Below are 15,414 nucleotides of genomic sequence, written 5' to 3' on the forward strand. Positions count from 1 at the left end.
GTTATGTGGAGATTTTCTTGCCCTTTCAGAGGTCTGAGGTCTTCTGCTAGCATGCAGTAGATATTCAGTGAGAATCATTCCACATGTAGAGGTCTTTTTGATGCATTCGTGGGAGGAGATGAGCTTCACATTCTACTACTCCACCATCTTGATTGCTCCCCCCCCCACCATTTGCCTTTCTCGACCCATAATCTTGGGTTTCAAAATGTTGTTCTGTCTGCCTTCTGGTATCACTAAAAAGAGGAGCGCGATCAGAGTATGGTTTCAGAAAGAGGATTCAAATACTGGTCTTATCTTTTATGCGAATTCCAGCACATTACTCAAATTCTCTGAGTCTAGAATCACTTACTTTCTTAAAACAGGATTATAATATTGACCTTCAGAGTGCCATGGAAACCAAATAAAAGCATGAAAGAGCTTTAAAACTATAAACGTCAATAGTAATATCTATAATGCCAAATATTTTGTTAAGAACTAGGATGACTACCCTATAATGAAGCCACAGAATCTAGAAGCTAAATTGGATTAGACAGGAAGTAAAGGTTGAAATTTCTGGCCCTCAATTGTTTGTATGATTTTGCTAATGTGTGTGATATATAATATCACTGATATTATCTAAAGCCAACCTTGGGAGGCCAGTTTCTTGAATAATTATCACCTTACAATATTACTGAAATGCATTCATTATTAGTTGAAGTTATAATTACCACTGAGAGGTTAGATTACATTAACTTGTCTTTTGGTTAACCATGAAATCTGACAGAAGGCAAATTTCTGCACTTAAGAAATCTGTCGGAAGCTAAAATGTATTATATTCTGAAAAGTTAGTTCATGTTTATTAATGAACAGTGAGAAAATATCAAGAAAAACCATAATGTGATTAGGCATGAAGTGCTACGGAATTACAATGCAGAGAATTCCTAACTTTGCCTGGGGGAGGCAGAAGAGGTTTCACAGAGGATCAGACTTTGAGTCTTGTTAGGCAGACAAAGGCATTCCAAGGGCAGGTGGCATGTGCAAAGACAGGGCTGAGAAGAGCATGGAGAGTGCTAGATGCTGAAGTAGAGGAAGAGGGATAAGAAATATGGATGGAAGGGTAATCCTGGGGTGTATTATTATCAAAATAATGCTGTAGTTTAGACTTTACCCTGGAAAGTCATCCTAAATTTTAAGCAGAGGGCTAGTTTTCGATTTTTTTAGAATTAATACGATAGTTCCTACAATGGCCTGGAACACAGCAAGAGACAAGAGGCTGGAAGATCAGCTGGGAAACTGCACTAGTCCAGGTGAGAGGTAATAAAGTTCTTCATTAGAGTGGTGGGCTAGGAGAAGATGGACAGGATGTGATAGTTAGCTATTCAGCAGAGAGAACTGATAGGACTTGTTAACCAATTAGTGTGAGGGAAGGGGAGAACTCAGGATGATTTGGAGATTCTGAGAGAGATTGTAATCTGTCAAGAGAGCAATAATTAGATCTATATGGAGAATTTTCTACTAGCTAGGTTAAGTCAAATTAGACAGTACATTTCTGAAGTAAGCTGAAACACAGCCTTAAAGTATAAGATGTGCTACTGAGGATGACCTGTATAACACATGACAAAGTAAGTATAGATGCACAGATTTTAGAATAATTGACTAGTGGATAAGTTTATAAAATCCTATTAGGAATAAAGCATAGAATGCAAGATTAAAAACAAAGTATCAAATAGACAATAAAAATTTACTTAAAACTTTGTATTTTTAAACTTGGTATTTCACAGTCATTCACTGAGCCATTCGACCAGTAAACAATTACTCTGCACCATCTATGTACCTGGAAATATACCTGATGCTGGTGGTTGTATGTTGTTTGGCATTTCTGGAGTACTAGGTCATTCTACTGAATTTATAAATAAATAATTCACTTTATATTTGTTTTTAATTAGACAGTCCAGAGCACCACTATTATGTATTTGGAAAAAGTGCTGGGGCCAAGTAACCTGGGTGATACAAAAGTCACGTGACAGATGAGGGGCTTCTTCAAATCTTACATGCGAGGGCACTGTTGCCACCAATGGCTTAAACATATTCACAAGGAAAGAGGTCTGTTTTTTAAAGAAACCAGGTTGGATCACGGACTCAGAGGGAAATGCTGCAATACGGGAACAGCTTGAGATAGTCAGAATGAAAATATTACATGCATTACCTTAAACAGTAGTTCAGAGAAGGAAAAAAAGACAAAACAGAGTATAGAAACCAAGAGAGAAGCCATGGCAGGAAGACAACTTAGGCCTGAAGAAAGTATGAGTAAGGTTTGGCAAATGAAGTGGGAGGATGGCCCATATTTTAGACTTGGAGTAAGCAGAAAAGGTAAGAAGTTAAAGGAATTAAGAGCACTCTTTCAAGTAACATCTGAATATGAGCTGGAGCAGACAGTGTGAGAAACGACATGACCTGAGGAAGTCCAAAGGTGGGAGACAATCTTAAAAGATGATAAAAATAATAAGAAATTAAAAGTGTTGACATCACCATAAGAACAAGATTTTTCCTTCTAATCTTTGCCCTAACTAGGAATTAGGAATGTTTTATTTGTAAGCAGAAGGGACTGTTCTATAAATTCAAACCTTCAGCAAGTGACAGCATTAGTAAGCGGAACAAGTCAAGTGTATCTGGTTCTCTGAGCTGCCCTCCTTGAGGCATGCCCACCTCTGTGTGCACGCTGCCCTACCCAGGCAGCTCTGACTGCCCATGGCAGCATCCTGAGACAAGGCATAGGGGTTGGAAGAACTGAACGACGGCTCGAGGACTTCCTCTGAGATCGCAAACTCTTCTCAGCCAGTACTTTGACACGTAAGTAACATACATTCCCTTCCCTTCCCCCTTTACCCCATCTCCCTTCTTTCCTTTTCTCCTCCCACTCTTCTATTCATCCAATATTTATACTCAGCCAGATACTGTTCTACATCTTCATAGCAGTGAAGACCCAGTTCCTGGCCGCTTGATGCTTACGATCTATTATTTACAATTTTTGTTTTGCTTTGTTTTACAAATGCAATATAAAACAAAGGACCGAGAACAGGATAAGAGGATGGAGGGCAATGAGGTGTTATTGACACAGGATGGCTGGGGAAGGGCACCCTCAGGAAGAGGCAGCATGAGAGCAAAGTTCTGAGTGGAATAAAGCAGAACATACTCCAGGAAGAGGGAACAGCAACTGGAGAGTCTCAAGGAACTAACCTGCCTGGGCTGTTGCTTACCTAATATCTACTATCCCTTCCTTTTTCACTATCAGAGTTCTGATTTTATTCTACGTGGCACTGTGTTCAGCTAGAAGATGACATTTCCCACTCTGTTTTGCAGCTACAGAGGTGCTTCTAGAAAGGGTTTTTTTTTTTTTAAAGAAAGAAAAGATGACTCACTGAGGAGGTATGCCCTTTGGCCCACCTCCACCTTCCCCATCCAGGAACATCAATGCCTAGAGCTGCAGCGGTCATCTTGGACGTGATACTTAAAATGGAAGTTTGGCTAATGATGGTAGAAGAAAAAGACAGAAGGACTCAGACTTCCTGATGATACCGTGGAATCTCTGGGCCATTCCCAGCACAATCTACTTTTAAATTTCTTTAACGTAAGAGAAAAATAAAAGCCATAATTATTTAGGCCACTAGAGTATGGGGGGGAGGATAACCACTACTTTCAGCTGAAAGCATTTCTAAACTATTTGGAGGCAAGGCGTAGAAACAGAGGTGAGTTGTGAGAATACTGCAGTAATCCGTGTGAGAAATGACCAGGGTGGCAGCAGTAGAGGTGGTAAAAGTGATGGGATTCTAGACATATTTTGAAGGTAGAGCTAACAGGGATTTGCTGACAGACTGGACGTGGTATATGAGAAGAAAGATGAGACAAAGGTAACTAGAAGGTTTGGGACTGGAGTAAATGGATAAATGGTAATGCCATTTACTGAAATGAGAAAAAGAGAAGGAGTAGATCTGGAGGGAAGGAAAAGATCCAGTATTGTGTTTTGGACAGGTTAAGCTGGAGAGCCTCCTAGGCAGCTGAGTGGGAATGCAAATAGGCAGTGGTGTAGATGAGTCGGGACTGGACACTGGACGTAAAGCCGGGGGCCTGGATGAAGTCACCTAGAGCAGTGAAGGTATTAAAGGGGAAAACGTTTGAGAAATGGTGTCTACAACCCTCTGACATTTAAAGGTCATAAAGAGAAGACAGATCTAACAAAGGAGGGTGAAACAGAGCGGTCAGCTGGGAAAAATACCAGGTAAGTCCAGCATCCCGGAAGACAAGTCAAGGACGTCTTTCATGAAGGAGGGGGTAAGCTGTGCTAAGTACATTGTCAGGCCCAGAAAGCAGAGAACTGAGAATCAGACCTGGGTCTGGCAGCATGGAGGGCACTGGCCACCCGGCAGAAGCAGCCTCCCTGGAGCGCAGCAGTGGAGGAGACAGTGAAGACAGCAGACAGAAATCCTTCAGAGGAAATTTGCTACAGTGGAAAATGGAGCTGTAATTGGAAGGGGAGAGTAACTGGAGACTTAAGAGCTGGGTTTTATGTACTAATGTCTTTAAAGCGGGCAGGTGTCACAGCAAATTTATGTGCTGACTGGGAAGAAGATGATGGTACAGGAGAGACAGAACAGCAGAAGTAAAGCCCTTCAGGAGGGGAGGGGAGGCATCCACTGCCCACAGGGAGCAGCTGCTGCAGGTGGGGTGGCAGACCTGGGGAGCAGGCGGACCTGGGGACAGGAAGAGGGAGACTTTCTCTTCCAGGTGCTCACGTTTTCTCAGTGAGGTAGGAGGCAAGGTTTCTAGCTGAGGACAAGAGGGGAAAGGGGATAGGGTGTCAAAGGTTTGTGGAGAGGAGAAAGTATAAAAGGGGGATGGAGTGACTGAATTCATTAGAGAAGTACAGTAGGATTGCCAGGCAGAATCTGAGGGCCCATCTGGGGTCTCTGGTCATGATTTAAAGTGAGACCAGTCACTTTAATGACCAGTCATTTTTCTTATAACCATTTCAGCTGCTCAAGGGCAGGTGTGGAATAAGCAGCATAACAGCCGAAAAGAAGAGAAAGGGAGTTGATTGTGTTAGAAGGTATAATCAGTGGATATTTACCTGGTTTTCGTTCTAAAAGCTGTTGTAAATGAAACACGGCTTGTTCGTAGTCCTGTTTTCTGAACATGAGATCTGCCATCATCTATAAAGGTAAACGTTGGTTCTAAAAATAGTGCCCCATATTTTACAAAGCATAGTATTCCTATCAAGATTGGTTGCTATGAAAACACATGTGAGAAACATGAGGAGGGCAAAGTTTTATAAAACGGAGCCATTTAAAAGTCAAGTACACCTTAAGCAGATTAGCACTGAGATCAGTATAACAGAAGATAATCAAGGATGTGAAACATTTCTGTTTGCAAAAACTGTATTTTTAGCATAAAATATGTTTCAAGTAGTTATTCTAAAAACAGAAACTTGAAGGGAACTGCACACTCTCTGTGTCTCACTTGGCTAAAATAACGAGAAGATTTTCAAAGAAAACCCAGAACATTCTGAAACCTTAAGTATTTCAAAGGAATTTAAAATGAGCAAGTGCTTTAAAAGGGAGAGGTCTTGTATTTCTTTTCAGTTACAGTGACTCATTTGTAAAATTATTAAATGAACCTCACAAACTGTCATCTATGTAGCTGTTTGAAAAGCTACCAAAAACCTCAACCCAGGTAAAAATGAGAAAGAAAAGCAAAACTGTATTTAATAAACACACACCTTAAAATGATACATGAAGAATTTTTTCTGTAACTCAGAAAGTGCCACTGAAACTGGTAACAGTTAGTCTTTAGCAAATTAGAGCTTTACCACATGAACTCCTCCTGACCAAGCATAAAGAAAAATTAACTAGGCCCAAAAAGGGCAAGCAAAAACCTGACCTAAGTTCACCATTCTCATAAAATAAAGAGAGTCTTGGTGTTTATTGGTAAAAATACTAATAATGTTAAAAGTGTTATTTCTTCCAAAAGCCAACACGAGCCAGGCATCTCATCTACTATTAGTTTTATCAGTTAAAATTTGAAACTGCCCCATGGAATAAATATAAAACACAACTGCCTTTACAGCAGTGAAGTCTCCTGGACTAACCATGGTGGCAGCTTCATTGTCCTGGTCGCTCTGGAGAAGCAGAGCACAGTGCCGCAGGCAGGCGTCAGGGTCATCTTGTGCCAGGTATAATCGTGCCAGCTCCAGCATTATCTACAGAGAAGAAGGGCAAGATTAGTCAGAAAATGTTTGGAATAAAAAGTGAAATAGGAAAATGTGTAGGCACAGATGAAACTTTATTTGACCAAGAGTTATTGCAATAAAAAGGCCAAGCATGATAAGCAGGAAAACTATAGGTTTGCTCATCTCTAGTTTCTCTTATACTGGGAAAAAAAAAAAGGAAAAACAGGCTGTGCCTCACTTGAAAAGTAGACACAAAGCATTGTGAAAAGAACACTGGTCTTAAATTAGGAGCTATGATTCTAGTCCAAGCTTCTCCACGATGGGGCCCTTTACCTCTCTAAACCTGTTTCCTCATTTGTAAAATAAAAAGCTTGAAGCAGATATGCTCCAGATGTACAACTATGATTCCAGTTACTTTAGTCACCACTGAACAAGGTACCTATTTGGTTATGACTTAATAAAGATTATCTTTGCCTTACATCTGAAAGAGTTGTATTATTTCAAAACGTCTAATCTTAAACTAATTCTAGAACATGGCTGTCTCGTGTTCTACATCACTTATTTAAATATTTAGCCATTTACTAGAGTATTGTTTTAAAATGTTGATCATCTATCAAGATATGAGAGTAATAACATTTTAGTTTATAAAACTGGCCATGACAACCAGTGGATCACTGAAGAAATCAAAGAGGAAATCAAAAATTACCTAGAGACAACTGACAGTGAAAACATCATGATCCAAAACATATGGGATGCAGAGAAAGCAGTTCTAAGAGAAGTTTACAGAAATACAATCCTACCTCAGGAAACAAGACAACTCTCAAATCAACAACCTAACCTTACACCTAAAGCAACTAGAGAGAGAAAAACAAAGAAAACCCAGAGTTAGTAGACGGAAAGAAGTCATAAAGGTCAGAGCAGAAATAAATGAAATAGAGACTAAAAAAATAGAAAAGATCAATGAAACTAAAAGCTAGTTCTCTGAAAACATAAACAAAATTGATAAACCTTTAGCCAGACTCTTCAAGAAAAAAAGGGAGAGGGCAAAAATCAATAAAATTAGAAATGAAAAAGGAGAAGTTACAACGGACACCACAGAAACACAGAGGATCAGGAGAGACACTACAAGCTACTCCATGCCACCAAAATGGACAACCTGGAAGAAATGACAAATTCTTAGAAAGATACAATCTCCCAATACTGAATCAGGAAGAAATTGCAAATATGAACAGACCAATCACAAGTACTGAAATTGTGATAAAAAAAACTTCCAACAAACAAAACTGCAACACCAGATGACTTCACAGGTAAATTCTACCAAACATTTAGAGAAGAGTTAATACCTATCCTTCTGAAAGTATTCCAAAATACTGCAGAGGAAGGAACACTCCCAAACTCATTTTATGAGGCCACCATCATCCTGATACCAAAACCAGACAGAGATACCAGAAGAAAAGAAAACTACAGGCCAATATTACTGATGAACACAGACTCAAAAACACTCAACAAAATACTGGCAAACCAAATCCAACAATACATTAAAAGGATCATACACCATGATCAAGTGGGATTTATCCCAGGGACGTAAGGATTCTTCAGTATCTGCAGATCAATCAGTGTGATATACCATATCAACAAACTGAATAAAAACCGTATCATCATCTCAATAGATGCAGAAAAAGCTTTTGACAAAATTCAACACCGATTTATGATTAAACTCTATAGAAAGTAGGAATAGAGGGAACATACCTCAACATAATATAGACCAGATATGACAAACCTACAGCTAACATCATACTCAATGGTGAAAAGCTGAAAGCATTTCCTCTAAGATCAGAAACAAGACAAGGATGTCCCCTCTTGCCACTCTTATTCAACATAGTTTTGGAAGTCCTAGCCATGGCAATCAGAGAAGAAAAAGAAATAAAAGGAATCCAAATTGGCAAAGAAGGAGTAAAACTGTCACTGTTTCCAGATGACATGGTGATACTATACATAGAAAATCCTTAAGATGCTACCAGAAAACTACTAGAGCCCGTCAATGGAATCAGTAAAGTTGCAGGATACAAAATTTAATACACAGAAATCTCTTGCATTCCTACACACTAACAAGGAAAGATCAGAAAGAGAAATTAAAGAAACAATCCCGGTAGAAAAAAAAAAAAGAAACAATCTCATTTACCATCAGATCAAAAAGAATAAAATACCTAGAAATAAACCTACCTAAGGAGGCAAAAGACACCAATGAAAGAAATCAGTGATGACACAAACAGATGGAAAGATGTAACATGTTCTTGGATTGGAAGAATCAATACTGTCACAATGACTATACTCCCCAAGGCAATCGACAGATTCACTGCAATCCCTAGCAGATTACCAATGGCATTTTTCACAGACCTAGAACAAAAAATTTTTAATTTGTACAGAGACACAAAAGACCCCAAATAGCCAAAGCAATCTTCAGAAAGAAAAACGGAGCTGGAGGAATCAGGCTTCCTGACTTCAGACTATTCTATAAATCTACAGTCATCAAAACAGTATGTTACTGGCCCAAAAACAGAAATATAGATCCATGGAACAGGATAGAATGCCCAGAAATAAACCCACGCCCCTATGGTCAATTAATCTACAACAAAGGAGTCAAGACTATGCAATGGAGAAAAGACAGTCTCTTCAATAAATTGTGCTGGGAAAACTGGACAGCTACATGTAAATGAATGAAATTACAACATTCTCTAACACCATACACAAAAATAAACTCAAAATGGATCAAAGACCTACATGTAAGTCCAGACACTATAAAACTCTTAGAGGAAAACATAGGCAGAACATTCTCTGACATAGATTGCAGCAATATCTTTTTGGATCCACCTCCTAGAGTAATGGAAAAAAAACCCCAAAAACGGATGGGACCGAATTAAACTTAAAAGCGTCTGCACAGCAAAGGAACCCATAAACAAAAAGACAACCCACAGAATGGGAGAAAATATTTGCAAACAATGCAAATGACAAGGGATTAACCTCCAAAATTTACAAACAGCTCATGCAGCTCAACGTTAAAAAAGCAAACAACCGAACCAAAAAATGGGCAAAAGATCTAGACATTTCTCCAAAGACATACAGACGGCCAAAAAGCACGTGAGAAGATGCTCAACGTCACTAATCATTAGAGAAACGCAAATCAAAACCACAATGAGTTATCACATCAAACTGGTCAGAATGGCCATCATCAAAAAGTCTACAAACAGAATCAGATGCTGGAAAGGGTGTGGAGAAAAGGGAACCCTCCTACACTGTTTGTGGGAATGTAACTTGGTACAACCACTATGGAGAACAGTATGGAGTTTCCTTAGATAAAAACTAAAAATAGAACTATTGTATGATCCAGCAATCACATTCCTGGATGTATATCCAGAGAAAACCATAATTCGAAATGATACATGCATCTCACTGTTCACTGCAGCACTGTTTACAATAGCCAAGACATGGAAGCAACCTAAATGTCCATCGACAGAGGAATGGATAAAGAAGATGTGGTACATATACACAATGGAGTACTACTCAGCTATTAAAATAATGAAATAATCCCATTTGCAGCAGCATGGATGGACCTAGAGATTATCATACTAAGTGAAGTAAGTCAGAAAGAGAAAAATATCATATGATATCACTCACATGTGGACTCTAATTTTTTAAAAATGAAACAAATGAACTTATTTACAAAACAGAAATAGACTCACAGATATTGAGAACAAACTTATGGTTACCAAAGGGGAAACGTGGTGGGGGAGGGATAAATCAGGAGTTTGGGATTAACATACACACACTACTATACACAAGACAGGTAACCAACAAGGACCTACATAGCATAGCACAGGGAACTCTACTCAACATTCTGTGATAACCTATATGAGAAAAGAATCTGATAAAGAATGAATATATGTATATGTATAACTGAATCACTTTGCTGTATACCTGAAACTAATACAACATTGTAAATCAACTATACACTCCAATATAATTAAAATAAAATAAAATTTTCAAAAAAATTAAACTGGCCATGTATATAAGTTTTCTACACTAATATTATCTTTACATTTATTCTCACGCTGTGCCATTTGAAGTTAAGAGATTCAATCTAGTTGCTTTTGTATATCCAGCACCAAACAGCAATGAAAATACAATAGCTGTTTAGTAAACTGAATCGAATCCTCTAGATTCAGATATTTATTTGAATTTGAGAATTGTTTTAAAGTAATTATTAAAACACAGATGAATGTAAAAAGAGCTTACAGATTTACTTTATATCACTTCATAATAATTTTAGACTAACATTATTAAGGCATCATGTATTTTGAAGTATTTCTGAAACCAATATTAATATTTTAACTTGCATTTTTATTACATTTCTTTTCAAATCTTTATAAATAAGCTGTTAAGAAGTTTACATTTGGGGAAATTAGATGACATCTGGAATATAAGGTGCTTAAAATTTGATAAAAGTACTGACCTTATTATCTGTTTCACAATGAACAAGAGCCTCTCTATAAAATTTAATTGCTTTTTCATAGTCTCGCTGAGCAACAGAATGTTTTGCAATCTCTGCACAAATTTCAGCTGCTAAATGTTTCTGTGCAGGAACTGCATCTGGCTGTTCCATCTGAACACGTTTTAGTACCCGAGCTTGTAATTCTCGAGCCTAGAAAAATATAAGGATAAAAAGGAATTTTAAAAAGAAATTAAACAATTCTCAGTAACTCACATGTAGCATAATTTTACAGATTTATTTAAGCATTAATGGCCCTCAATCTAACAAAGCCTGATCCAAAGAAAATGTCTTAACTGAGGTTTTAAAAAGGTACTTGTTTGCAAATAAGCCAGTATGCACTTATCTTTGCAAGTAAAATGCTATAAAAGTACTGAATCTTTTCCCACTGTTATAAGAATATGCACAGGAAACTCACTAAGAGGAAATGCAACCATGAAACAAATATTTAGAAAAGATGTCTACATGTTGTAATTAAAAAAATGAAAACTGTAAATGTTTATTAAATTAATAAAATAGTATCTAAAAGTTATTGAATCAAATACTGGCATGTTTCAGGGAGTAAGTACATCCACATACTGTCAATGGCATATAAATCAGTCCCGTCTTTCTGGGGAGCACCCTCGTAAAACATACTAACTCCCTAAAATTAACACACTATTGAACTTAGCTGTTTCATTCTTGGGAAGGTATTAAGGACATCACTTGGAAAAAAGGAAACATGTTATTTGTTATTAAAAAAAATGGCCTGTTGTAAAAACAAAACAACAACAAAACAAAAACAAATCTGGAAGCAACCCAAATGTCTGATGATAAGGAAATGCCTAACCAATTGATGGTGTATATACCTGGTCCCACACTATGCACAGACACTCCTAAGGAGGTAGGGGGCCTTCCTCAGACTAAGAATGTAGAGTAATTTGCTAAATTGGAGAAGTATCAGCCTTCCCACCCGCAAGTCTCGTTTCTGAAACATCGAGACCTTCCTTTAACAAGTGACAGAGAACTCCTAGGCGTTAGGCCTTTACAATAAACTTTAACTTGCATTCATGCATTCATTTAATGAACAATAAATGCCCACCATCTGCCATACATTATGCTACACACAACAAGCCCTTCTGGGGACTCCTGTCAAAACGCTGGTTGACAACTGGTATTTGATGAAGATGGTCTAAAGCTGATTATTTTGGGGAACCACAGGTCATAATATTTTAGGGTACTATGATAAGCATTCTTTTGGAAATGAAAGAGAAAGGATTAAAAAATACTGTATATATAGCATGTGGTAAAGGTTAACACTGTTTCATGAAATTTTAATTTTGGTTATATTAATGTGTGTTTATAAGTATAGAGGTATGTGCACGTTTGTGTATTTGATATTTTATATTATGCATGTACCAGTGTGCACGGTTTTGCATATGTGCACACACACACACTCACAAAGAACTCTGAAACAACTGGTCTAAATAGGGGCAGTACCCTTTTATACCTGTTGTGCCAGCTTAATTATTAATTCTTTCTTTCTCAAAAGTATTCTGGCTTGAATGATAAATTATATGGTTGCACTAGGTTAAAAGATATGCACTTCTTTCTCTAGACAGTGTGAGTTTTATCTCTGCATCAACTAAATCTCTAAATGTCAAATAGGTGGACCTCATGAGCTTAACTTCCTAGAGAAAAACCTTTATAAGTTAGGCTTTGTGATACCTTGCAATTTTCTTAAAGGTAAATAATTGGGGGGTTGGGAGGGGGTGGATCTTGAGCAAAAGTTTTTTTTTCATTTTTTATTAAAGATATCATAAAACAATGCTCAATTTCTCTAAGTATATATAATAATCATTAAAAAACATTTTCACATAGAATAAAATTTTCTTGAAGAATTGATACCATTCCCTATACTTTTCCTTGCTTTTATCAGAAATAAATTTCATGGTCTTTTACAATAAGCATATTAACCCTGATCTGTCAACACCATTACTTTTCCCTCCCCCTTCCTTTATTATAATATTCTTCTAAATTCTATCAAACCCTTGGGTAGAAGAAAGTATATATATAAACATCTTATTTCAAAGAATTGTTAATTTTCCCTTTTTATTTCAATAGCCTTATTGTATCTTACCAAAGACCACATCAAAGCAAAATATGCCAATAAAATCAGAATATCACATTACTTTTTATATGATGAAGATGGAGCTATACTGGAAAAATCCATACAAATGAACGTTGAGTGAAGGAAGCAAACACAAGTATAATCTGTACATATTAATTAAAACTATATCAAGTTATAATGTCCTAAAATTGTTAGTGTTTTATGGCACATAGGTTTTTTATTTCTAGTTTAGATTTTATTTTCACAGAAAAGATAATGCCTATACTAAAGTGATTTTTCCTTTAACTGTTCCTGCAATTAAACAATTAAAATAATCTATGATTTCCTTTCAGCCATTCAACAAAAATTTCAAGCTCCTATCATGGTGAACATATTTGAAGATGGATCCCATGATTTTCACCTCTATTGTTCAATAAGAGGATGGGGATCAGTTAGGAGGAGTCTGGGCTAAAAGATAATAATAGATAAGGCTAAAAGATGACAGAGAGGGATGAAGAAATGTGGAGTTATTTCGGAAGTCCGAAACATATTTCATGTTTAGCAACTATGCAAAAATATTATGATGCAACTTCCAAGTTCCATAATGTGGAGAATTAAGCTCAATAAATGGTTGCTGAATAAATGAATTTAAAATATCAAACACTTTGATTACACTATTTGAATTGTATTGTAATTCTATATTCAAATTCAAATTGTTTGTATTGTACCTCAAAAAGATTTACTTTTTCAGAGATCAGAATGCAAAGAATATTATAGTTGGAAAGAACGTTATAGCTCTTCAAATTTTATGAAAGGTGAAAAATCCCTGTGCTATAACATATAAACTTAAAATGAATTTGATTTTGGTTTGTTGGCATTGTCTAACTACAGTTTGTCTTTTAGTGTTATTCAATGTGTCTGCTCATAGACAACACAAGCTCATGCAACCAGTCACTGAGACTAATGCTATTTATAATGGAATGAAATATGCCAAATTCACTTCTAAAATGTTTTGAAAGTCTAAATTTATGAAAATTACACTTTCCTTTTAGCTAATGGTAGCTAACCTCAGGTTAAGTGCCATTCCTTTATCATATAATTCAGAAAGCAGGGATAAAACATACCAACAATTAAGAGTAAGATATTACATTGTTGAAGATTACATATCTTAATGAAATCATAAGCTTACATGGGGGTCACAGAAATCTAACAGTGTGAGCTCCATTCATTCACAATTTGAACAAAAAATATTATTGGACATTGCCTGAAACACACACACACATTTTGTGTGTTGAAATCTAGAGATATTGAATCTATTAATAAAAATCTTCTGTCAAAGAAACCTCAAGGTCTCAAAGGTGCTAATACTGAATTGTTCCAAACATTAAAGAACTAGCATGTCTTAGAGACCAACCTTTCTAATGAACATATATGCACAAACCTTGAACAAAATATTAGGAACTATCTTTAAATTCCAGCAATGTCTTTTGAAAAATCACAACAGTGACATTTATTTCAGTACTGTAAGGACGGTTTAACATTCAAAAATCAATCAATTTAATAAACAGGAAAAAAAATTGGAGAAAAGTCACATGACCATTTTGATAGATGCAGAGAGTGTATTAGACAAAACTGTTAGCAAACTAGAAATTGAAAAATCATCAAAACACATCAGCCACTTAGGAATACATCTAAGGAAATGAGTACAAAACCTCTACATTGAAAACCACAAAACATTAAAGGAAATTAAAGAAGATATAAATAAGTGGAAGAAAAAAATGAGTTCAACTCCTGCCTATGACACTAGTCATGTGACTTCACACAAGTTATTAAACCAAGCTCCCTCAGCTATAAAACAGGATTAAAAATATCAACCTTCCCTAATTGTTATAAATAATTAGCAACAATACATTTAAACAGTACAATCCACTGGCATTCAATCATTATTTCTATTTGACTTATTTTCTGTAACAGTTGGGCCAAAAGATTGTCTTCCTTTTACGTGTGGCATATCTCCTTCTGAGACCATCACCCACCCTTAACCCCTTACAAACAAAGGCATTTGTTTACCTGTTGTAATGAAGCAACTGCATCACCAGGTCTGTCCACTTTACTATAAACTTTTGCTAGAAGAACTTGAGAACGTCCATCCTCTGTGAGAGCTGACAGTTCATTTACTATGAAAGAATAAAATATAATGGGAAAAAATAATAATTCATTTTAAATAAATCTTTGCATTTTTCTATAAGTTTTTATACTTGACTTTGAAAAATAGTGAATAAAGTTTAAAAAGGTTCAATAAATTAACTGAAGAATGGCCAAATTGGAAAAAAAAAAGATTTAGGATAAAAACTGGCTGGAAGAAAAGTTAAAGAACTGGAGGCATTTCTTAGACATACAAGAGATAACAATACAACAACACAGAGAAGAGTTTCAATTTCCATTCTTTTTTCTTTTAAAGATTTAATTAATTAATTTGTTTGTTTATCTGTCTTTGTTGCTGTGCATGGGCTTTCTCTAGTTGTGGTGAGCAGGGGCTGCTCTTTGTTGCGGTGCATGGGTTCCTCATTGCGGTGG

The 15,414-nt window shown here is 36.4% G+C and overlaps 1 protein-coding gene across 1 annotated transcript in view; it reads right to left on the bottom strand.

The window, feature by feature from the left end:
• Window positions 1–15,414, bottom strand: part of TTC21B (tetratricopeptide repeat domain 21B) — an 86,677-nt gene that overhangs the window by 27,920 nt on the left and 43,343 nt on the right. The window contains exons 19-22 of the mRNA XM_004283590.3: window positions 14,908–15,014; window positions 10,713–10,901; window positions 6,122–6,232; window positions 5,105–5,186 (exon numbers count right to left, since the gene is read on the bottom strand). Of these exons, the coding sequence (XP_004283638.1) occupies window positions 5,105–5,186; window positions 6,122–6,232; window positions 10,713–10,901; window positions 14,908–15,014 (489 nt within the window). The remainder of the gene's footprint in view (window positions 1–5,104; window positions 5,187–6,121; window positions 6,233–10,712; window positions 10,902–14,907; window positions 15,015–15,414) is intronic.

The sequence above is a fragment of the Orcinus orca genome, chromosome 7, assembly GCF_937001465.1.
Source record: "Orcinus orca chromosome 7, mOrcOrc1.1, whole genome shotgun sequence".
Lineage (NCBI taxonomy): Eukaryota > Metazoa > Chordata > Mammalia > Artiodactyla > Delphinidae > Orcinus > Orcinus orca.